This window comes from Rhinolophus sinicus, linkage group LG14, assembly GCF_036562045.2.
Source record: "Rhinolophus sinicus isolate RSC01 linkage group LG14, ASM3656204v1, whole genome shotgun sequence".
Taxonomy (NCBI): domain Eukaryota; kingdom Metazoa; phylum Chordata; class Mammalia; order Chiroptera; family Rhinolophidae; genus Rhinolophus; species Rhinolophus sinicus.
Genome location: NC_133763.1, coordinates 48,661,334 through 48,686,526, shown reverse-complemented (window position 1 = coordinate 48,686,526; position 25,193 = coordinate 48,661,334). Strand labels below are relative to the sequence as shown.

Here is a 25,193-nt window from a genome sequence, read left to right as displayed (position 1 = left end):
TAACCAAAAGTAAATGCTAGGTAATGTCAAATTCCACATCGTTGGGTTTATACGTTTTGTACTATCGCCATCAATCAAGCACTTATTTTTAAATTTCTTAAAATACAGCTGAGAGAACTACTGCTTAGCAGCAGCCACATTAAAAGTATTTCCTTTCTTACTGAGGGTTATAATTTTATTCCCGATATTCCAGCTCTCTCTGCCTAGGAAAACCATGTCTGAGTTCCACAAATTCCATGCTATACTGACATCATTTTCCTATTTACCAACTGCATATGAGACACTTGATGTTATAGAAACATCTTTTGTAGCAGACCAGACTGGACTTGAAATTTTTGTGACTCAGGTATTTTCCCTTGAATCTGGATATTGTTTTACAAAGAATTCTTCCCCGAAAAACTTCTACTATAGTCGTGAGAGCGGAGCATGTGGGTTTTCTAAACTAAGAACAAACAAACAAAAAAGGTAAACTTGGGGATAGATCCAAGTACAGTAGTACCTGTTTTCGAACGTCTCCACTGACAAACATTTTGGTTTATGAACGCCGTAAACCTGGAAGCAAATGCTTTGGTTTTCAAACACGACTCAGAAGTCGAACATGTCACGCAGCTTCCGCTGAGTGTAAGATCCTGAGGCCTAGCCGTCGGCTGTTTTCGAACGTTTCAGAACTCGTGGATTACATTCGAAAACTGAGGTACCACTGTATTCCCGTCTACGTGAGGAAAAGAGGACTTGAGCATACTCTATTCTAGAAGAATTGGAAATAAGAAACACAGATTGTATTGTCCTTAAGAGGCAAGAGAGGAGAGCTAAGTGCAGTACTTAACCACTGTCCCTTGTATTATAGGTGTATCCTTCAAAAATAAGTTCTCATCCTAGGGATCATGGCCTCATGGGGAGATAGTAACATTGCGAGACATGTATGGACATCCCAGGGCGCCTGCATCTTGGTATCACAGGGTTACCGCCCCCAGTTCTCACAGGTGGGTAGCCTATATGGTGTATTCCTTACAAGCAAAAAGTAAAAGTCTTTGTCAGAACCCCAGGGGTAACGTATGATAGTATGTATATGGTGCTATTTATAAAAACAAATTCCCAAGGATGGGAGCAAATGGGAAACACTGTTGTTTGGTGTAGATATTGGTTAACATTTTTGGAGATAAATTAGGAGATAATTATCAAGATGTAAATACATTTAATCTGAGAATTAGTCATTCCACTTGTAGAAATTTACCCTGAAGATATTAGATTTATATTCTCATGTGTACAAATATATATTTACAAAGGTGTTCACGGAAGCACTGCTTGCAATAGCAATGATCTAAAAACAACGGAAATGTTGCCCAAAAAAAGACTGTATAAACAAATAATGATAGTCTCATTTAATGGTATACAAAGAAACTTGTAATTTTCTTTTAAACTGAGGTATAGATGTTTACTGCTATGTAAAGATGCTTAAGACACAGTAAAGGGGAAAAAAATGACGTTGCAGAGCTTCTATAGGGGAAAAAAGCACTTGGTTGTTTGTGACATTTTTGTAACGTGCATAGAATACTTCCGGAAGGATACACAAAAAATGGCTAACAGTGTTTCTTTCAGTAGTGGGATTCCAGAGTTGAGCTAGGACACTGGAGAAGAGAACTTTTACTTCTTGTTTTGTATTTTAAGAGTTTGATATATATGTGTATATTTTAACCAGGTGCATGTATTCTTTTAAATTAAAAAAAAGTATTTTAAATAAGCAATTTCCATATTCTTGGGCATGACTCCTACTTACAGTTCCCTGTTGAGTAGGTCGCGATGCCTTCGTTTCCCACTGTCCCCTGAAAGTTTCCTTTTTCCTACATCCTTCCTTTTCAGTAGCCATTCCACATAACGGAAGACAATGATTGAGTTTTGTCTAAGGTGCAGTAGGCCTGGTAGGGAAAAGATAAGCGAGCTAGGTGTGTCTTACATAAATCTCTGTTGTGTTATAGTAACACATCCAAACTCCCTAGCAACACACCCAAATACGCGTAAGCAAAAAGGAAAAGAGCGAGAAATTCTAAGTGAAGAGCCTGGGATGGAGAGCGCAGGACTTCTGACTCCCCAACCAAGACCCTAACGTCCCTAATTGTTTGTTATACGTTGACTTTCTCAATCCTGGAGACCGAGAAATAAATAGCTTTCTGTACCAAATCTACATTATAATGGTAAGAGGCGGACACTTTGTTACTTTGTTATCCGGGGAGATTTGAGAGAAATCAAGAATTACTAGAACTTACTAAGGCTTTATGAAGTAATATCTGACTGTCTTGGACCTACAAGACTTTTTTTACAGCCACACAGAGAGATAAGTACTGGCTGGCCCTCACGCTGGCTCAGGTGGAAGCCACAGAGCACTGGACTGCAGGACCATTGCCATCGTATTCTGAGAATTCCCAGCTGCATCTCAGAGTCACAGCCTCGGGTGGCTGGCCATGTCATTCCCACAGCGCTAACATCTGAGAGTACTGGGTGGCATATGTAAATTAAGATAAAAATGAGTATTTAATTTCATTTTTAGAATAGTTACAAGTATTTTGCAATCCCCCTGGAGAGCTGCAGTTTCCTTGGACCGTTACAAAGCCAGGGCTAGCAAACCCTGCCAGACAAGACAACTGGCGTCCATTGCTTCTGAAAAGTCAGGGATGGTATGAAATGGCACCAGGACGTGTCACTGTCACTTGTGTGATTTGAATTTTCAAAAAACGAATCAAGAGGTGACCTCCCTACGTGGGTACCTGAACAGTGTTATTGTTCAAAGATTCCCTGAGACCCTTCACTGCCGATTAAGTGAAAGCCTGAGTCCTCCTGACCTAGGCCAATGATGAGAAACCATCTGCGCCCTAAGTCCCGGATGTTCTGTGACAAGTAACCACTTCCTGTCCCATCCAAACGCCGAGGTCTGTGTGGATCTGCAAGTGCCTGGGCGCAGAGGCAGATCCTGTTGCAGTTGTGTGAAAACCTGAACTGCCGTCCGCAACCCCCGGTGGAGTTTTCAGAGCATTTTCTCCGCATGGATCCCGTGTTCCTTCTCCTACACAGTCACAAGGTAGACGGCAATTCAAACACAGTTTTTCTTATGTACTCAACCTGTCCCCCGTCCTCAGCCTGTCAAGCCAGGCAGAAATATCATCGGCGAATATTCATTTGAGAATTGTGGGAACATTTTTATGTTCTGATAGAAATCATCAGTTAAAATCGAAACCCATCTCTTGCCTTCCAAAATGCGAATTTCACTTCAGATGTTTCGAAATGTGTCTAAATTAGCACCTACATTGTTTTATACCATTCAGTGCAATGAAGCAATGATTTATGGAGTACGAGTACCCCTCGTGTGCAGGATATGTCTCATACAACCTCAAGCAAGACAGGTCACTGCTCTGCAGGGACCTCCGGGGTCCGTGGAGAACACAGTCAGGCGATGGGGGTGGGGGAGACAGACCCCATGAAATGGGGGAGCACAGGGTGGTAACGGAGCACCACGAGGGGGAGGACCCCATCGTGGGGGAAGAACAGCTCTCCTGGGGCTTTCTGCTAGACAGTCACTGCATCTTCATAGTTAAGGAGAAACATACTGTTTGGATTACAGAAAGTGGTGTGAAAGCATCCTGTTTGGGGAAAGCAAATGAAAACATGCATATTTCCTGCTTGGCTTTGTCCGTGTTTATGGTGTTTTCTTCCAAGTCCCTCCCTTGTTTCGTCATGGGCGGTGACTCCTCCTGGGCTGCACAGGACGATGGCTCTAAATAGATTCCTGAGAAAGGGCCCGAAAATGCCTGTGTCATGCCAGGGTGTGGGAGGCAGTGAGTGAAGGGACCAGGCAGGGACATGGGGATGGTGGAAAAGGTGCCCGCAAAACAGCTGCCACTGGTTAGCAAAACCTCCAGTATAGCGATCAGACCATTCAACTGAGTTGTGACTTTGGCAATTCTCTACTTCCTGTCCCCTCCAGCCCAATGCTTTGTCCTCTGGGCCTCCAGTGACACCCTGCTTCCCTCCCTGCTGACACCTGCGTCCTCGGTGGGACAATTTCTGTTCACTTGTGATCCCTATTGAGCTGTAAATGTGTATAGTTCAGAAGTTTTCTTTTATCTCTAGTGTCTACCATGGTGCTTGGCTTGAAGTATCTCTCAGAACATATTTGTTACTGTTTTTTAAATTGAAAAATACTGGAAATCCTCACATTAAAGTAAGATGCACAGTTATTCCCACTGCTTTAAAAAAAATTACATAAACATGTAAAAATTCTCCTTTCCTATCTTTCCTTTTTCTTGTGCTAAATCAGATATATCAATATGTGCTGTAAATGTTGGTTGAATGAATTGATCCTTAACTTCATCACACCTACAAAACCCATTGCCGTGTTTCTGGGCATCAGGATACAGACATCTCTGGAGCCCATTATTCTGTCTACTGCAGGGCCTGTGGGCAGAAAGGCAGCCGACCTAAGACTTACGGAGTCCAGACTCTCCTTCTAAAGAGCACCTCGACCTCACCCACTTTCCCTCTTTGGATCTTATCTGTGAACTGGAGAAACTCATTCAACAAGTATGTTATTAGCCACGCACACGCTAAACTTAAGGGGTACAGAATGAAAACGGACAAAAGTCATTGCTCTTATGATGCTTACATTCGAGGGGAGAAAAAAACAAGTTAGGTAAAATATGTTAGGTGCGGATGAATGCTGGGAGTTCGTGAGGAGACCAATGCGTCCAGAGCAGACAACGGGAAGGGGCTGGCGATGGGGAAAGAGGGCACGGAGGGGGCTGGGATGGAGAAGGCAGATGACTCGGGTCTTACAGGTCTGGGTAAGGACTGCGGTTGTTCCCCAACGGCATGGAAAGCCACTAGAGGGTTCTGAGCAGAGAAGTGGCCATGAGGGGACATGCTCTGGCTGCTGATTGAGGGAACAGACCCAGCAGGGAGGCATGTTAACACCTTCCTCTCTTCCCCCTCACCTTTCTGTACACCTTGTTCAACTGTAGGTCCCTGCTCCCTTCATGCAGTTCTCGCTCCTAAGGCCCCCTGCTCCTCTTTCCAACTCGAAATCCCATTCAGCACCTCCTTCAAGAGCCCGTTCAGTACTCATCTCAGTGCTGTGAGGGCACTGGGGCAGCTCGTGATCCTTTGCCCCATCCTTGGATGAGGACACTGGGGCCCACACCCTTAGGAAGCCTGTCCAAGGTCATACACATCGGAAGCAGTGGGCCCCGGAATGCCCCCACCGTGCGATCTGAAGGAAATTAAAGGAGCTCCTTGACACAAAGACGTATTCCCTAAAATCCTGTTTGCTGTATGCAGTCTCCCCATTAAATTATGACCTCAAAGAACACGGACGGTGTCTTATCCAGCTTTGTGTACTTGGCACTTAGCATGGTGCCTGGCCCACGACAGACACTCAGTGAGTATTTGCTGGATGAGTAAATACCAGAACATCAATTTCCCCAGAGTCTGTTTATATGTTATTGGCTCTGTGTCTCCCTGGCCCATCTCACCACCTCATGTGTCAGGCAACTGGAGGAAAGGTCTAAGAATCTACGAGGCTGCGCTGAGCGTCCTAGTAAGCTGGTGTCAGAGGCACCAAACCGCACTGCGACTAACTTGAACACAGTGTTGTTATTTTAACAAGGGTGGCACCTCGACTGCTGTGGGGTCTTCCTAAGATGGTCACGGTCAGAGCTACCGATGTCCTACGTTTCCTTCCCTGATTCCCAAGCAGTTCGAAGATAACAGACAAAGGAAGTTCAAAAGGAATGTTATTCTTTGAAGAGAAACCACAATTTGGTGTGACCTTTTGTGCCCTAAGCACGGGAGTCTCCTCCTTACCATGGTGCAAACTAACAGTGACAATATACAGTGGTACCTCGGTTTTCCAACGTCTCCATTGACGAACATTTCAGTTTACAAACACCGTAAATTTTATGGATCTATGGTATCATTAGATAGTAAAATTCATGCTAAATTTGCAGTTTTAGGGGTTGATTTTAAAGGTCGGGAACGGATTAATCCATTTTGCATTACTTGCTATGGGGAAACCGTGCCTCGGTTTTCGAATGTTTCAGAACTCGAATGGTCTTCCAGAACGGATTACGTTAAAAAACCGAGGTACCACAGTAATTGATAAGCATAGCCAGGGCTGGCGTGGGAGCTGTGCCTGTTGACCAAGAGAGAGGCCCCAAAATGTGCCTCTTTGTTCTGTCTGTGACTTTGTGGATTCAGACCGAGTTCCCTAGCTGCTAACACTTTTTAAATTGTGGGACTTGAGTTGACACTACCACGTCCGTGCTCTAGAATGGCACCTATCCCATTCCATTGTAACAAGTTTACAAGAACTCTTCCCTGGGGTACTCAGCTTCTCCGTGGTGACATCCACGTCTTTATCCTCCATGGAGCCCCAGTACCTTAGATGTCCCAGGTTAATGGTAGGTGGGAAGGGAGAAGGACGGAAGGATGGGAGTGGGGGAGGAACGAAAGGAGGGAGGGAGGGAAGAATGCTGGCTTTCCAATTCCTTTTGTCTCTGAGGTCTCAGAGTGGAAACTAGGAAACTGGAGCTAAGAGAAGAAGGTGATACACGTGATAACATATAAGAAGAATCATACGTGGTACCGGTAGTGACACAGGATTACCTTTTTAGTCCTTCAGTCCATCAAATGAGTGGACAGTATGAATAAATAAAAGCATTGGCACCTTCGCCTGACAACCTTTACAGCTAAATGATTCTCCCATCTCCTCTATCCCTACTCTGCCTCCTGGCTCTCTCCCAACACTGGCTCCCAAACACCCCCCAACCCCTAGGAGATACATGCAATAATATTAGAAGACTCCCTATTTCACCCTTTGTCTTATTATCTCATGATTTTTCTCACTAACAACACTCTATTCAAGTTAGTCACAGTGCGGTTCACTACCTCCAACACCAGATTACGCAAGACACAGTTAGTTTCTGGCTCTTCTACAAACTCACAACGTAATAATTAAAGAATCAGTGAGGTCTCAGCAGGACCATCTAAATGGGAGGGTACTTCAGCCTGTCAGCCTTGTAGATGTTATTTCCAAAGTACCAGGAGATCCTTGAGTTAAAAATGTGACACCTGCGTGAGCATAAGCTTATATACGGAAGGGCTGGAAGGAATCTTGAGAATGACCTGGTCCAACCACTCTTTTAGACAAAAACCAGCTGAGAGATTTAGGACTTCCCACTGTCACTTGGCTAGTGTGGCTGAGTCGGGACTGGGAACAAAGTCCAGTGCTCCTGTCAATATACCTGTTGCCTCCTAAAACAATCTCTTCTTTCTCGCTTCCCACTGCCTCAACCCTCCTAAAGGAAGTTGATCCTCTTAGACGCAAAACTGATATGGGCAGATCCTTAAGTAGAGATGCTGGCAAGCAGAAAACTTGATGATAAATAGGGAGATGATGCAAGCACAAGGCCTAAACCCAGAAATAAATCATATCTTCACGTAGTGTTTACAGAAATTGCGTTTGGAATAATTTCCATAGAAATTATTTTACCCACCACAGGAATGCTGCTCCCTCCCACAGGGATTTGGCCAAACAGAAAGAGAAGCAGCAACTTAGATTTATATATAAAACATTAGTTGGAACCTAAGTAATAACCCTCAACTAATCAGAATATTTTATGCATTCTGCTTTTCAGTGGAAAGAGCAAACCACAAGAAAGCAAGCATATATCAGAGATTTTAAAAATGTTTCCAGGGCTTATTCTAGGCTTTAAAAAAATTTCCCCAATTCCCTGCACTGTCTATCTTTAAAATATCTCACCATACCCCCTCCCTCTTTCCCCTCACATGTGTTCATCTGTTCATTTAATCAACCTGCCAATATTTATTGAGGCTTCCTCTGATGTCCCAAGTACTCTGCTATGTTAGGGATGAGAACATGGTCTTGCCTTCAAGTTTAAGCCTGGTTAGAAACTTTTTCTAAGAAGATTTAGATTTTTATCACTTTTTCCCCCCAGTTATATTTTTCGTTCTGTAAATGGATAGTAGTTCTGTACTGAATATTTCCATTTGGCTTTCCCAATCCACTGTCTACTATCGTGTATCCTGTTTGTGCTTCTGGGGTGCGGGGAGGACGGGAGAGGGGGAAAGAACAGAACTTTATGGATCAGATATATCATGCTCCTTTGCCCTGAGGTTCAGCAAACGGGAGGAAATAAAAGATCAGAAGATCAGAGGGGGGAAGAGAGAGAGGCAGGGTACTGCCCTCCACCCCCACCCCAACACACACCTCATCCCCCTCTCTAGCCAAGTGTGGGTGGACAGCGGCTACCTTCTTTTCCTAAAGACCACAGCACCTGTTGGATAACTCTCTCCTAGAACCCCCTCTGGATTAGCAGCTGTCATGCAAATCACCGTGATGGCCAATTACAAAATAATGACTATATTTCTGAGAAACAACAAAAAGCAATCCAGTTGGAAACTAAGTGAACTGCTACCTAAAGTAGCTAGACAGACGAAAATTGATCAAGGAACTCTTCCTATTTACCTTTTGAAAAGCTACTGTGGAAAGCTACTTCCTGTTCACAGTTGGCTGAGAAAAGTTTCATGTTCTCTGTCTTTAATAAATGTAACCCTGTCATGACAGGATGACAAGTAGGGCCAATTTTACTCGGTTGAAGGTAGGTGCCTGTAGAACAGTCTAGAGAGAAATGTTTAGGCCTATTCTCAATATTTGTATCTCAGTATTTGCCATGGCAAAACTGAGGCTGTCCTACTTTGGGTACAACATGAGAAGGCAGGGGTCTTTGGAAGACAGCAAGAAAAGAAGAAAACCAAACATGAGATGGATTGACTCCATAAAAGAAGCCATTATCATGAGTCTACAGAAGCTGAGCAGGGCTGTGAGGACAGGGCACGGTGGACGTCACTCATTCACAGGGTCGCTATCAGTGGGAGCTGACTCACCGGCACGTAACACACACACGTCTGCCATGGGCACTGGGCGCGGGGGTATGCGCTGAAATTTGGATCCTGACTGTAACATCTATCTCTGTATTTCTAAATGAACCTAACTTTGGATCAAACAGAAACTAGTTCCTAGAACCACAAGAGTTACAGTGTATGTCATCTAACCCTCCTGTTTTTCACTCATTTCACAAATAAGGGGGGAAAAAGGCACATACAGGTTAGATGGTTCACTGCGATCAGTAATGGGTCCAGCATACAAATTTTCTTTGAGTTCACGCTCAGTTCTACTTATTAAGAACAAAAAGTGAAGAAAAACATAGCTGTCAGTGGGTTTTTGGAAAGTCCAATGGAATCTGACTAGTGAGGACGGGATTTGACTGAGACAGTGAGGTTAACACCCTCCCTGTTTTTAGACAGATCAAGATATCTTTCGATGTTGTTTTTAGAAAGATCAAGATCTAAGCAGCAGTCATGGCTGGGATCCTAGCATTACACTAGATAGACAGGGTGTGGGAAGGGATCTCTGTAGCTGGTTACACAGACAAAACAGAAAAGGGCCTATCTAAAAGACACTGCAGGAAGCTTTTTGGAGACCTTGCTATAGCGTGTTTCCCTGAAAATAAGACCTAGCCAGCAATCAGCTCTAATGCATCTTTTGGAGCAAAAATTAATATAAGACCTGGTATTATATTATATTGTATTATATCATATTATATTATATTATAATATTTTATATTATAAAGACCCGGTCTTATATTATAGTAAAATAAGACCAGGTCTTATATTAATTTTTGCTCCAGAAGATGCATTAGAGCTGATTGCCGGCTAGGTCTTATTTTCGGGGAAACACAGTAGTTCTTTCTGTAAGACATAAACTCGGAAGTGGGAAGTCCATTCACCACAGTTACGAAGTTTCTGGGGAACACAGGGTGGTGATTTAAAAATAGAATGAATGTGCAGATAACATAAAGACCTCGTCTTTAGGGTCACACCATCTGGAAAAGCTACAGCATGCTAACATAGACAACAAGGTAAAATGAGCTTTCTAAACTTTAGTTTGTTAATTTCTAAGCTCCATTTCCTCCATGGAACCTATGTACTAAGACCGAGGGTGAACAGTGAGATGGGGAATATTGAAAAGAGTCTCTTACATTTCTCTAACATTATTCTCTCCATTTTACATCCATACTTCATTAAGGGAGCAATTCTCCGTCTTCTTTGAAGGCTTGTACTCTAATGTTGAAACAGCAGTCTGAAAAAGAGAATCGAGAGAAAGCGTCAAATATGAACAGGAATTCCGGGACCTGCACCATCCCATATAATCCATCCTCTTCCTGGTCCTCAGGACTCGACAAGTAATGGAGTCAGTTCTCTGAAGATTAATACATGGAAATTACTCGCTTAGGTCAGCTCCAACTCCTCACCCTCCCCACCTTCTCCCAACTCCAATCAAAATGTCTTCGTTGTAGAGTAGGAAAGAGAGTCCTTAAGGCAAGAAGTTAAATCTGGAAAAAAAAACCTATGGCTGGCCTTGGACCTTAATTTTAAGGGAAAGGTATTCTGAGAAAAACTCCATTTTGCTATCCACACCAGCCAGTGTCTCCCTTAATTTTGTTAGGTGGCCATCTTCCAGGAAAAAAAGCTGATATGAATGCCTTCCTTAAAACCCTAGAGTAGCTTTCCCAATGACCAGGTAAGCCTCCTTACACAAAGAAGATGCTATAATCTGTACTTCCTCAAAACCTGCTGGGGGAAGACAGCCTCTTTCAAAGTCAGAGGTGGAGCGATGAGAGCATCAACCCTTTAAAAATGAGCCATTTCGTCACTCTATGAAGCATGACACAGGGGTGTGCCTTTCCCTGGGACCAGCTATAGCGATTTCAGCTTTAAGTGACAGTGCTTAAAGTAGGGCACACATCTGGAAATCAGTTCTTCCTATCCCTGCATATTCATTGTGTGATTTTTGTGACGGTGCTTAGTATGAAGAGCAAAACTAGAATTAAGCCAAATGTGAAACAGAACAATCTCCAAATCATTATGGTTTCCCACATACTCCAATGACTCTTGGAAGTTATCTCATTGAAGGGTAGACTCTGCCTCACTGTAAGTCCTTATAATAAGTCCAGCATGAGATGGTATGGTCAGAGAACTGTAGTTGCATCCCATAATATGAAAAGTTTGCCTTCATTGTATGTAGAATCTCTCTCTATATTAAAAACAAAAATCAAAAACCGTATTCGATATAAATAAAAGGTCAGAGGCGAATGGACTCTGCTTTAAGTAAGTTTTGAACACAGATGCCATCTAGTCCTTGCATTCTGCAAAATTCTTCTTTAAGTGAATAAATGTGTAAGGTAACTCTCCGTTACCCTGATCAGCATCTAATACCAATCTGACACTTAGAATTAAATTAGAGAAACAAAATTGGATACTTTGAGACTTGAGGGCTGATTATGCTACGAGAGCTAAGAGTGGGTTTAAACTCTTTCCTTATCCCATTTAAATCTAACGAGATATAAACTCTCCATTACCGAGGAATAGAGGTGTGTCTGTGGAGGTGGGGGTTCCCCTTGATGTTTCTGGACAAGGAAACCTAATCCTTTCTTCTGACACACATGGTTGCAATAGAAAGCGTTCCCCCCAACTGCCAGTCTGGTTTTAATCTATTGTTTCAAGCAGGACAGGATTTGCAGGGAATGTTAAGAAAAGAGCAAAATTATCAAAAGTTACTATAAAATAAAAGTGCTGATGAGCAACCACATTTTAAACAAGTGTTCAAAATCGTAAACCTGAACATATTATATGGCCATACCGGGCGTGCTATAAGTGTATGACGGTAAAGGTTTTTAATTGTAAGTTTCTCTGAAGTCTGCTTTCAATACAACATTTATATCTCATTTTACTAAAATTCTTTGGCTTACCAAATGATAGCAATAAATATAGCGGTGCTTCATTTAAAAAAACACCATTGGACAATGAAATATCCCCTGAAGTGAACTTCCCATGTAACCAAACTAACCCTACATTATACAAACTTTTAAAATGTTAACCATTGGTATGGAGACATTTCAAAAGTGCACAGTTTTTCTTTAAAAGATTAACTATATTTTTCTTAAGATTCAAGATTAATGTTTAGAATCCTTATTAAAATATGAATATAGTGTACTTCTTAGAAGAGCACAAGACGGTGAGCTTAGATGATGGTTTCTTGGTGATACTTTCCCTGACACCAAAAGGTTTCAGAACGCTGTAAAAAAAAAAAAAAAAAAAGTACAAAAGCAGACAAAACCAGCTTGCTTTTAATAGGCCTGATGTCTTTTCTACTGTCAGTTGTCCCTTCTGGCTGTTAAAAGCTTATCAACCTATGACAATTAGTCGTGCACTTTGTCAAAAGAAAATTTAGATTTAGAAGATATGTCTATTCTATGCAAGGAACTAGACTATATGCACGGGGAAATATAAGAAATACGAAGTATAGTTCTTGTCCAAGGAGCAACCTTGCTGGCTGAATGACAAGAGTCACCAGGTCACCACTGTGGTGGGAAACACAATTTATTACTAAGTTTGAAAGTAATTTACTTTGAAAAAAATACAGATATTGAAGTGATTACACACTTGTGTTCTGTTATACCTTCTTTAGTGGGAGTATATCTCCTGTGAAAGTATTATCAGTCATGTGAGTCCTGGCAGATAAAAAAATTACTGTTTGAGGAAATAAAGTGGGCAGGCTCTTTGACAGCTTTCTGCTGTAACCCTCATCTTATTTCTAGGCTTCATCTTACAATCCTGATGGCTTAGTATGTCATAAATCTAATCTTACTAATTCCGAAGGTCATTGAATCTAATTAGTAACATACTTGCAAAAGGAACTGTATTTTAATGCTTTGCTGAGTACAAAACATTGAGGCATTTATAAAACTGCATATTTACAAGGGATACTGTGTATCGTTATAAAGATCAATCACTTTCACTGGCAAAATCTTTCCTGGGTTTCAGTACTGCATTGTGGGTTTTTTAAAGCATCTTTTGCCTACTCTTTTTAATTTCCACCGTCCAACTATCCACTTTTATTCCACAAACACTACCTGACAGTTTCACGGCTTCTTTGGCTTCAATTATCTGTTTTGTAGTTCAAACCATCACCTGAGTTTCAGACCTAATTATCTACTGGGCGTCACATGTGTGAGTACTGTAAACACCTCAAAATTTGATAAAAACCAAACTGATCAGTTTTGTTGCAGAATGAGACTTGATTTCCTCAGTTGTTTTTTTTTTTTTTTTTTTTGCTGTCATCCCTACAATTCCTTCCCTGCTTATTTCTATACTATACCAATTATGCTTGAACTTCACCAGTACTCTGCACCACTGTTGAAATTTTAATGTATAGTTTTAATTTATAGTTTAACTTAACCTGTTAAGAGCTCAGTTCCTTTTAAGAGTATGGGCATCCTTATTCCATTTATCTCCTTCTTCTCCCTAAGAAAACATTGTAATTCTCAGTATTTGTTCAATAGATAAATACAACAAAACATATAAAGGAATTCTGACGAATCTGTTATATTTTTACCCGCTATCTATCTTATCTGTCTGGGAGCTTTTGGGGTGCACTAACAGAAGCAAAAAGCACTCTGTTAACTCTACTCCATTGATTTATTCCAAAACACAGAACAATTCTTCTATCACGTATCACCTTTTTCTGATACCTTATACTTATCAGGCTTCCTTAGGCCAGGCTGAAATTCCACAATCCTGACCACTCTTCCTCTCCAATCTGGGTGTTTATTTCTACTAAAACTCCAAAGAGTGCATCATTTATCTGCTACTCCACGAGGCCGTACACTTCTTGAAGGCAAGTTATGTCTTTCTTTGTACCTTCAGTACCTAGCAGATGGTAGGGTTCAACAAACATCTGCAGATCAGATAAATTGAGGCCACATAGGTCTCAAAAGACCACCTGCTGCTCTCTAAAAAGATTGGAAAGACCCCATTCGTAGAGAAACTTCTTGAAAGCTGACTCTGGGTGGCTAGGATCCGAAAAACAACTCAGTTGACTTTCTTCCTGTCTAAAACGCCGCTACTAATATCCCAGAAGGAGCCTCTCTTTCCGGGAAGCCTGAGCAAAGCCTAGCAAACACTCAAGTCAAGCCCCACCCCATTCCTGCCCCCACCTGCGCGGCAAAGACCGGATTCCCCGCGGCAGCTGCACAGCAGCCGGCGCCCGAGGGCGTGCGCGCAGGCGCAGCAAGCTAAAGAGCGGCGAATCTGGGACCGGTTCTCTGAGCAGATGTCACTCAAGACCAGAAGGCTCCGCCCTTCTCAAGATGGCGCTATACTCAATGCGGAAGGCGCGTGGGTGCTGGAGATTCATCCGGGCACTTCATACAGGACCCGAAGCTACTCCCGCTCCCCAGGTAACCCAGGCTGGTCCTTCTCTGGCCGGTTTTCCATCCCGCTAGGCCTTTCTCGTCCCCCTTCCTTCCATTAGCTTCGCTCCCCCCGTTTGCTCTGGAGGGTTCCCAGCCGTGCCTCTCCTAAAGCTGCCTCGCTTAAGACTGCCCTCTTACAACGGAGTGTGGCGACGTTGCAAAATGCGTGATGACGTAACCGCGCCCCTGTGGGAGGAGCGTGCCCACTGGGAGTGCCCACCTTCTCCTGGTCTGTTAACTGCTTTACGGTGCTTCCCACGCTGCACGCCCGGGGTGCCAGCGAGGCAATGAGACGTCTTGTTTGGAATCGGGAGGTTTTCAGTTTGTGATGTCCTCCCTCCGGCACTGCGGCACTTGAGCAAATGCTCGTTCCTCCTCCTTGATCCAGAGTAGATGTCGCAGGCTCTGAGAAGGAATGACAACAAGCTGCCAAAGTGCCTCATCCTGTCCTGGGCCTGGCAGCACGGCTGTTACCATTGCTCTGTCCTCCTGAGAGCATGACACGGCCTTCAGCTTGTCTCGTCAGTATTTGCAATTTTAGCCTCCTATCAAAAGAAAAAATATACATGTTTATATAAATTCCCCCTTTCCCTCATTCAGACATTGACTTCACTCATTGACTAAACGTCTTCAAGTGCCATCTCAGGGGGTGGGCACTTTGCCGTGCATCTCTTAGGAGGTGCCCTCTGGGGACTAAGGAGAAACTTGAGATCCTGTGATTATTAGGTGATTTCTTGGCGTCCTTGTACAGTCATTGTTGCAATGCGTAGGTGTGAGGATTTTGCATGGTAACTGGTAATGGGAGAGAGTAGTGGACTGGACGTTAGGAAACCAGAGGTCAAGGGATTCGCCAGCCACTTGCTAGCTCTGTGACACGACAAGTCACTGGATCTCGCCGGGTTTATTCTCTTTAGCAACATGGGTGGAGGAAGGGTTGGACTGACGGACACATTAACATTCCTTCAACCTTTGGAAAAATCTATGGCTCCACGATTAAGAAGCCAAAGTAGAGCAGTGAGATTAATTATGAAAACCAAGATTTAAGTTCAACTTGTTTTTCTAATCATCCCATAAACCACTTTCTCTGCTTAAGTTCTCTTCATTGATGAGCCTCGCAAGATTCTTATAAGGATTAAAGGATTTTCTACTGGAAAGCTCTTCATCAACAAAACAGCTATTTAAATGTTATTTTAAATTTCAGACAGCAACATTAGGTAAGAACTGATTGAAAATTAGATAAATCCATCAAGTACTCCTCCCTTTGAAAGGTGAGGGTTTGATTCTGCAGAACCAGAATTGGTTGATTTCCCTGTGTTTCCCTGAAAATAAGACCTAGCCGGACAATCAGCTCTAATGCGTCTTTTGGAGCAAAAATTAATATAAGACCTGGTATTATACTGTATTATATTAGACCTGGTCTTAAAATAAGACCCGGTTTTATATTATATAAAACCCAGTCTTATATGAGAAATGAAGAATCAAAGAGAAAAGAAAAACAAACTAGAGCCCACTAACGATTGCCCAGAGATATTAAGAGGACTAAATCATTATAAAAGCTAAAGAAAACATTTCTTAAACCTCTACTATTGTTTCAGTGGTATTTATGAATATGATTATTTTAAAGTTAATCAACTGTTAATCTAGAGTGTTTCAAGATGTAGAATTTCCAGAACAGATTAGTGTTCCAAACTTTTGATTCAGCTTTGAGTAGAATAAGAATTCAATATAAGGGAGAATACCTTTTTAAAGTATGAAACTACATACAATTTTCAGTCATTAGAAACGACAGAAGGACTACTGCCATCATTTGAAAGACCAATTGAGAAAAGATACAAAATTGCATTAATAGTGTAACTACAATATAATATTTGTAAATAAATATTTACGTAAATATATGCACAGAGGAAAGACTGTAAGGAAACAACCATTCTTTACTTTTTTTGTTTACTTTGGTCTTTCAAAATAGTAGATTAAAAGTGATTCAAGTTTTCTTCTTTAAGCTTTCCATATTTTTCACATGTTCTAAATTGAAGAGCCATCACTTTTAGGCCTAGAATACAGTTTTAAAGCGTAAATCTCCATATAAATGCATAGTCATTATATCATCTGTGATATTTTAGGCCTCTGAGATACTTGTCCCACAGTGCTATTTTAAAATGGCCTTAGAAAAGGACTACTAAAAATTTATGGCCACTTTTCCTGTATCTTCTTTTTCTCTTGAAAAGCTTCCTTTGAAGTCAAAGAGATTTTGTGAACAGATGCAGAAATATGTGAAGGAAGAATTGGATTCTTGAACCAGATGCATTAGACATTTTTATGATATCTCATAACCTTTGTAGAAAACAAAAATTATTTTGCAAGCGTATAGTATAATAGAAAGAAATGTAGATTTATCATATTAATGATTCTATCTCAAACTAAGAAATAGCTAAGTTGCTCGTTATTAGTGTTGGCTGCGAAACTATTCCCTGAGGTGAGAAGCGGAAGTAGAGGATCCATAGCTCCCTGTTGGAAATTGTGACTGCTGGTGTACTGTGATTCCTAGGTTGTTTTAATGTTTTCATAAAAAGCCAAAATCTTGGGTAATAAACTTGGCATTGACGACCTTTAGTGATCTCAGAGGGAGGCTTTTGCTCCTCAATGCGAAATGTAGACGCAAGTTTAAAATAAAAAATAGGGAGAAAACCAAGAACTGTAGCAAGCAGTCCTCATTTTGAGATGCCTACAATTTGCATGAAAGCGGTTTATTTTGCCAGGTGTTACCTGACAGAAAACTGTTGAAGTGTCACAAGATGAGGGTAACCCCAGAGTCAGAATGCAGATCTGACAGGTTATGTTTAAATGCTGATGGCATTAGGTAAATAAAAGCCTGTCATCATTAGTCAAACACAGAATCCATTCTTTTTGAAACACTAACTTACGGTTTTATTGTGCAAAGGGTGAAATATTGATGGTTCCTCGAGTTCTGCCACAAGGTTTATAATCACTCAGTGGTAGTATACACTGTCCCCATTTTATCACACTTGAACAACACATTTCTTTTAGAGTTGTCCAAACCTGGGCTGGGCCAGTATTAACCTACTGTTCCTTCTGTCAGCGGCCACTAAGTATAGCCATTAGATGAAGAAATCATGCCTGCCCCCAAAATAGGCAATATATGACATTTTTTATCTTGTGTTTAATTCTTGCAACAAGGTTTTTTTAAAAAAATTGCTCTCTTTTAACTTTTTCATTTATAAATAATTTTAGATTTACAGAGTTGCACAATTTGTACAGAATATTCCTATATACCCTTCACCAACCTTCCTCTTTAATCATAATCCAATGATCAAAGCCAAGAAAGTAACTTGGTACAATACTAGCTATGGACCCAGTTCAAATTTGACCGGATTTTCCACTGGTCTCTTCCTGGGCTGGGTTCAAATCCAGGATGCCATATTGCATTTGGTTGTCTTTTCTCCTTCAAATCTATGGCACTTTCTCGGTCTTTCACGACCTTGGCACTTTTGAAGAGAATCAGTCAATTATTTTGTAGACCAGTTTGTCTGATGTTTTTTCATGGATTTTGGCAAGAATACCCCAGAAGAGAGATCGTTCATAACAAGGCTTGAGAGCAGGTATTAGCACCTTATTTTAAATCATGAAACAAACTTTAGTTAAGGAACTTGCCTAAAGTCACAAAATGAGTTAACTGTGGAGTTAGGATGGTAAAATTTACTATCGGGATTTCATTCCGTATTTTGCAATTTGTATTTGTTCCTGTAGGTGTTTCTGTGATCTTAATGACATTCAAATGGGTAGTGTTCCCAGTCATTTTTCTGTTCACTTTTCTCTGCCGTGTATTGTCCGTCCAACATGCAACGTGACCTAATCAGCCTGGAGAATTATCTGGAGCTGCTGTAGTCATCTGGGTATTTTGCTAGATAACTGCCAGTTTGATCAGGTTACCTCATTTTGGTGCTTTTCTTAAGTAAGGGTGTTGTGTGGATCCACTCTAAAGCCCCTTTTATTATTGTTATTATTTTGCATTAAACATACATTTATTTTTAAATGATGTATTTTTCTAAATCTAAAACCTCTTTGAAGCTCAGTCTATGAGTCCATTTGCTTAAAATGCTCTTTAGGTTGGTTTTCCTTGCGAACTGCCTTAGCTAATTAGAAATAATTGTAGTTAAATTTTTAAAAATATCTTTGAGTAGCTAATGAAAACCACTGATGGTAATTGCGGAACATATAGAGGAGGATTTAGTAGATACATGCTGAGGATTTATGCTTGCAAATGTGATGGTAGCCACAGCCAGGAAATGCTAAAGAGAGTAAGGCTGCTGAGCCCAGGTCCTTTCTCAGTATATCTGCTGCATGGCTGCAGGTTACAGAAGAACTGTCTTCCGTAAGCAGGGACTTATGCAATGATGTATTTATACATGTATGTGAGCCTATATACATACATATCCCTATGTCTTTCAGAAAAGGGACTAATTTAGTTCGTGCCTCCCATGTGCTGTACATCCTTCTATTATTTATTTGTCACATCAATCCTGGAAATATTATTCTACCCATTTTTGTAAAAGGAGAAACTAAGGGGTGGAGAGCTGAGGTCACTTCGCAAGTCACAGAGCTAGTAAATGGCCGAGCCAGGATGCACACCCAGCCTTGTCTGTGTTTTTGCCACTTGACCAGTAGTGGTCTCTTACCAAGTAAAATCTGATATGAACCCCTGTGAGATAAATCAGATAAAAGCAGAGCTTTTCTGGTTGAAGGAGTAGAGGACTACCTTCCGCCTTGCTTGTTTGACCTCTCTAGCCCCCCCGGCCCTCCCTCCACGCGCAGCCAGGGGCCCCGGAGAGGATGCCACAAATCTTAGATTTCTTACGATGAAGTCTGAAAACTACTTCAGCTTCCTTAAATATGCAAGTGAGTTTGTTGGCTCAGGACCATGTGGGATGGATGGATTATATTTAAGGAGCTGCCTTGTGCATGAGTAGTTTAGGAGTATTTACTTTGATATATATGTATTTTAGTAACAAAATGCAACATATATTCTACTTGTCTTAAGCTACACAAGTCTACTTAAGATAACAGCAGTCAGTTTTCCTTCCTTCTTTCTTTCTCTCCAAACACAGCTTAGTTCTCCATAACATGCCGATCTCTGCACACAAAGATAATTCTGGATTCACTCAGTCACGGCTAACCTGGCTTCTAGCCACCTCACAAAGAGCACTTCCTCCAGCTTTGCTCTGGATTCTATTCTACCCACCACCACTCAGGATTCAGGAATTGCTCTTCTGGAGACTGCAACAGGAGGCCTAAGGCTTCTTGCTGAATTTCCACAGGAGAAATTGACTCCTTCGGGGTGGAAGCCCTGCCAGGGTGAGACACCGGATGCACAGAGATAATTTATAGACCCAGGAGTGATCCACTGACTCCAGCTTGACTTAATTTAACTCTGCTTAGGCATGTATAGTTTGCTCTATATATCATTTCTTAGCAATACCTGATCTTTTATTCCCAGTTGGAGGCTTAACACTTTTTCTTAGCTTTCCTGCATACTGCGCGAAGCAAGGTCACATCTAGGCCTTCACACTACCCCATCATCGGAGTTCTGTTTGGTCCGCTAATCATTTATAAAAATTCACCTATAATTCTTTTTTTTTTTTGGGCACACAGTCTTCGTTACATCTATTGAACTTACTTCTGGTTGGCTAAGGAACCATCCTTTTGACTGCCTGTTTGTCTCCTACAAAGCAGAGGCCAGCCACCCCATTTCTAACCGGCCCCCTGATAACTGCTTAGCAACTTTTAAATCTGTTCCGTGAAAGCCACCTGGGACCGCGATAACCATGGAGGTTCTCACAACTTCCGCTTCTCCATCTGTTGTCCTTTGGGCCAGGACACCGACCAACACGTAGGGATGCCAGTTTCTCCTTCGCATTCCTATCTTGGTGTTCTGGCTGTGACTTATGACAGTGCCAGGCAGCTCCGCGTGGATGGAGCCCTCAATGAATGACCGTGGTTATGTTGATTCTTATCCTAGGCTCTTTGGACAATAGTTATAGATTTTTTTCATCAAGGTATTTGAAAGCATAAAATAAAATAACAAATCTCAACTTGTAAAGCATTTTCAAGTGGAATCTATTATTTTTCACTAATAATAATACCCTGTTCTAACATATCACTTTGTAGTTTCCAAAATGCTTCACATCGTCTCATTTAATCTTGAGCACAACTTCACTATGTAGCCATCTAAAATTTCTGCTCACTGATTAAATTTACATTGGCTTCCCATTTTTTTAACCAGTTTAGTAATGATGGTAAATCTAAATAAGTAAATATCAATATTCTGTAGAGTTTTAGTTCAGTGAATATTATTTTCTTATTTGTACTAAAATTGTTGAATGTTTAATTTATTTGGAGGCCCTGGTGTGACAGACTGTGATAACTTCAGTTATTACTAAACATTCTGATGATGGGGGAGGTGACACCAGCACACGTCTATCGAGGGCTTACCATGTACCGAGCATGGTTTTAAGCACTTGACATGCATTAGCTCATTTAATCCTCACAACCCAATGAGGTAGGTGCTACTATTAGCCCCATTTTATAGATGATGAGTACTGAGAAGTTAAATAACTCACCTAAGTTCAGACAGTTCACAAGTAAGTGTTAGAGCCACGATGTACACCAAAGTAGCCGGATTCCAAACTCAGTACACTAACTGCAATCAAGTGACATTAAATTCTGGAACAAATTACCCATGATAATACACTGATAACTGCTTTGCAACTTTTAAATCTGTTCCATGAAAGCCACTTATATATCTTGCCATGGTGACATGCAGAGTAGAAATTATAAATCATCCTTTGTTGTTGCTGTTCCTACAGTCTTGTTTGGCTCGATGAATTATGAGAAAGGAGCAAAGCTGTCTTGTAAATTTATCTCCATGTCTCTATTTGGCTACTGCCACTAGGATTACCCTGTGTAAAATAAGGGCTTTTAACACATGAGTCCCAAGGTGCATGTAGGAAGTGCTGTTTATACACAGGCTATAGCTAAAAGGTCAACCTGTGCACAGCCCTGCAGGCAGGGGGGAGGTGGTGAGTGCTGCCGCTGATGGATGGCCAGGGGACCACTATCTAGGGTCTAATTGGGATTTATGGCCGAGTACTTTCTTCAAAAGTAGCATCAGTACAAAGTGGGAAGATGGGAGAGATGAAAGTAATGAGTGTTGTGGGCCATTTCTACAAGGGATAAGTAAGAATTTCATCTAAAGGATTCTCATTCCGAGGAGTTCTTAAAAGGGTCTGTAACTCACTAATTGAATTCAAGTGAATTAGTACATCAGTCAGGATGCTGTTGAAGCTTTAAAATTAGCAACGTTGACCAGAGTTTATTTTCTACACCAGACAAAGGGCTGCTTCCCTGAACAGAGACTTTGCATGGGCCCTTCTACTGTACATTCAATCAGCCCCATGCTTTATTCACTGTGTTACTTTGGACTCCTTTGGGGAAGCAGGAGAATGTAATGGTGAAGGCAAATGGAGCTATTTACTCAAATCCCCGATTTGGATTCCCGTCCTCCCATGGGGAGGATGGTCTAAGCAGACAGTTCATAAACTTCCTGGAAGAGAGAAGAGATCACTTGGGCTGGGCGTAAGTGTGCAGGATGAAGGTGGAGTCCCACGGGACATATTAAGGACCAGACGATGTAGAGCCCTTGCCCATTCTGGGGAGAGAGCCAGGTTGGCTCTCTGTGGGTATTAGTCACCTGGCCATTTCAGTTGTGAAGGAAAATCCTTCTCTGCAGGCAATGCTGGCTTCTCGAATAGCTGGCAACTTTCCAGCCACCTCCATGCCACCAAGCTATGCAATTCAGTAACTTAGAGAAGCAAGTATCTAGAGGATAAATGGTCACACAAACATTTACTTGTCATTTTAAAGTTGACCGGCTTTTCACTGAGAGAAAGTGTGATAAAGCAGAAGGTGTGTGACTTTGGGAATCAGGCCTGGCTCTATCACATACTAACTGTGTGACACCAGGCAAGTTACTTGACCTCACTACACCTCAGCTTTCTCATCTGCAAGGGATTAATAATAACACATTATAGGGATTCTATGTGGATTCGACATCCTGCCATATATATCAAGTCCCTTGGCCAATGCACAGCACCTAGTGGCTCTTCCGTGCCTAATGAGGATGAGTTCTTCAATATATAATTCTTCTCAGCTACCTTTCTCTCCTCTACCGTTAACAGTCTTAATAATCCTTCGATTTCCCCCGTCTCTGCACTATCCTACCCCTCTGTCTGGTCAGATTAATCTCCCAAAAGCAGCACTCTCATTATGTTGTTCCCTTGCTCAGAAACCTTTGGGGTCTTTCCATAAACTGTGCACTCCCTATGACCTCACATTCAAGACCTCCCACAGACAGGGTCCAAAACACTCCAGGGCATCGCTGTCTTACATGGATTCCTTGCCCTGGAGTTCATAGAATTTCCAAGTTTGTTCAGGCCTTTTCCCTTTCAGTTCTTTGTAAAAGCCACTATCTCTTCTTGGAAAGGCCTTTCTTCTCATTCTTATCTGTATTCCACCATTCTTTATGAGACAAACAACAACAAAAATGAGACAAAAAACAAACACTAACAAAAACTCCTATGTAGGTTCCAGACAACTTTGTTCTGAAGCTGGAAATGATTGCTCCCATTTTGAAATTGTACAGGACTTTGTACCTTTCTTCTAGAAACGAACACATCCTTCCATATATTCTGTCTCTGTGTAGAGGCATTTACTTTAGGACAGATGGAGAATATGCTCTTTTTTTTTATTTGGACCTTTTGTGAACACTCCAGCGGGAAATAGTTTATGGTACATACCTTCTTCCATAGGTGCAGCCTTAGGCGGCCACTCAGCAGGTTGACTTCAACAGGAGGATGTCCCTGGAAGCCACCTGTGGTTGGGAAAGATGGACAGGAAGAACCCTTCCTGTTGCACGCTGGCTATGATAACTATGTGTGTGAAAAAATGAGTGATTGCTTAAATCTTTGGCCTACTGATTCCTGTATCAGAAAGAGCCCAATTTATTGAGTATTGTGTGAATGAATACAGTGAAAAATAAAACCAATGAGATAAGATATGAGAAAGTACCTACCACTGACATTTAGCATATTGAATTTAAACCGTATGTTTTGTGTGTATGTTTTTATGAATTTAACTACAGAAGATGCTCAAGGTTTGCTGCAGTTAATAAGTGATCTGATTATTACCTTCGGTATCCAGATGTTTATAAGTGATTGGGAGATAATACCACGTTTATTTTAATAATTGTCCTGTAGGCTGTGAATTTCCAACTTGTTGCTAGAAATGACTTTTATCACCACTTTAACCCTAATTTTATTTTTCACAGAGGTAGCTAAATATACTGGGGTTTTCTACCTTTTTATCTGGTACTAAAGCTTGTTATTTCTGTATACAGAAGAGTGTAGGATTAAGGAGTAAGACAAGAAGATTTTATTTTGAGGTTAGTTTTGCCTCAAGAGACTGTCTGGTTCACTAAATGTGCCATATTATCTCTACAACAATTGATGTGTTTTTTGCTTTTATAGCCAAGAGTATGCTTTCTTCAACTCATGAAGGAAATAAAAAGCTCACTTATTGTGTCAACATTGCCATTTGTCTTAATTGTTTACTTTAGGTCCCTTGAAAGCAACCTGTCAAACCACGCCTAGCACCTTTGCTCTATGGATCTTGGTATTTTCCGTGTAGATACAGAAAAAGCCCTAAGTTTCACTGTACTGTTACGCTATGCAGATGGTAAGGCCATTTGTAAGCTTTCAGCCGAATGCTATTGCATTTTTCTACCATAAGAGTAGAGTAGTGTGACTGAGGCAGAATTTATATCTACATTACAAAGAACTTATATTTTCTTTTTTCAAAGTGCCTAGTGGCATTCTAAAGGTTGGTCGAGGAAAGTTTTATTGTTATACTTGCTTACCAGTTTATCATTTACGTGTTTAATAAAACCTGAAATCAACCAAGCATAATGATAGAATTGTCACAGAATGCTATCTCTATTAGAAGAGGTTTGATTGTAACATCTTCCTGGTAAGTCTTTGACTAGTGACCAGACATCTTGTTAAATCAACGATCAGTTGTACCCATAAATCTTCTCAATGTCTTAGAAATTCCAGCGTTTCAGCATCCACGTGACATCTCCCACATTGTCTTTCACATTCTAAAATGGAACAGAGATTCTCCGGCACACCATGTGTCCTTCATTTTGATTGGGAATATATTAACATATCTATGACTCAAATAGAGATGCAGCTTATCCTCTCCTCTTATTTTTCTGTCTAAATAGCAGACTTGTTGGTCAGGCTTCCATGACACCTGTCTTCTTGAAAGTCAAACGTCCACCTTTAGACTAATCATGGGGAGATAAGGTCATCCAGCTTCCATTTGGCCCACATGTTAGAAGGGATGGGGAGAGAGAAATGGCTCTCCAAAAAGCAGTAACAAAACCATGACCACTGACGGGATTACTGTCCACTGAATACCACCTAAAGTTGGGTTTAATACAGAGAAAACATCAAGAAAAGCCTGTAAAGTAGGAAGAAATAATTTTTAAAAGTCAGGCTTTTTTTTTTTTTTTTTTTAACCCTCTGTAGGCTCAAACTCTGGCAGAGAGACTGGAGTTGAAGAATCCAAAAAAAGAGACAGAGGTGGGAGAAGACTATTAGAGTATAGATCTAAGGATACCAGGGGCTAGAAAATTTCTGAGAAGAAGGAATGAAGAGCAAGACATGGTAGAGTATGATG

General features: G+C 41.3%; 1 protein-coding gene and 1 long non-coding RNA gene across 9 annotated transcripts in view; one reads left to right on the top strand and one right to left on the bottom strand.

Moving 5' to 3' along the window:
• The window catches only part of LOC109446805 (uncharacterized), a 158,227-nt gene extending 143,968 nt beyond the window's left edge, over positions 1-14,259 (bottom strand). For 3 of the 4 annotated variants that reach the window (XR_012491639.1, XR_012491638.1, XR_012491640.1), the window contains exons 1-3: positions 14,124-14,259; positions 10,107-10,207; positions 1,778-1,916 (exon numbers count right to left, since the gene is read on the bottom strand). This is a non-coding gene — a long non-coding RNA (uncharacterized LOC109446805). The remainder of the gene's footprint in view (positions 1-1,777; positions 1,917-10,106; positions 10,208-14,123) is intronic. The other variant, XR_012491641.1, reaches the window with a different exon arrangement.
• WARS2 (tryptophanyl tRNA synthetase 2, mitochondrial) overlaps positions 14,239-25,193 on the top strand; it is a 74,991-nt gene continuing 64,036 nt past the window's right edge. For 2 of the 5 annotated variants that reach the window (XM_019730589.2, XM_019730588.2), the window contains exon 1: positions 14,241-14,366. In XM_019730589.2, the coding sequence (XP_019586148.2) occupies positions 14,277-14,366 (90 nt within the window). In that variant the 5' untranslated portion in view covers positions 14,241-14,276. Of the gene's footprint in view, positions 14,367-25,193 lie in introns of all 5 variants that reach the window. The other 3 variants (XM_074318611.1, XM_074318612.1, XM_074318609.1) reach the window with 3 other exon arrangements.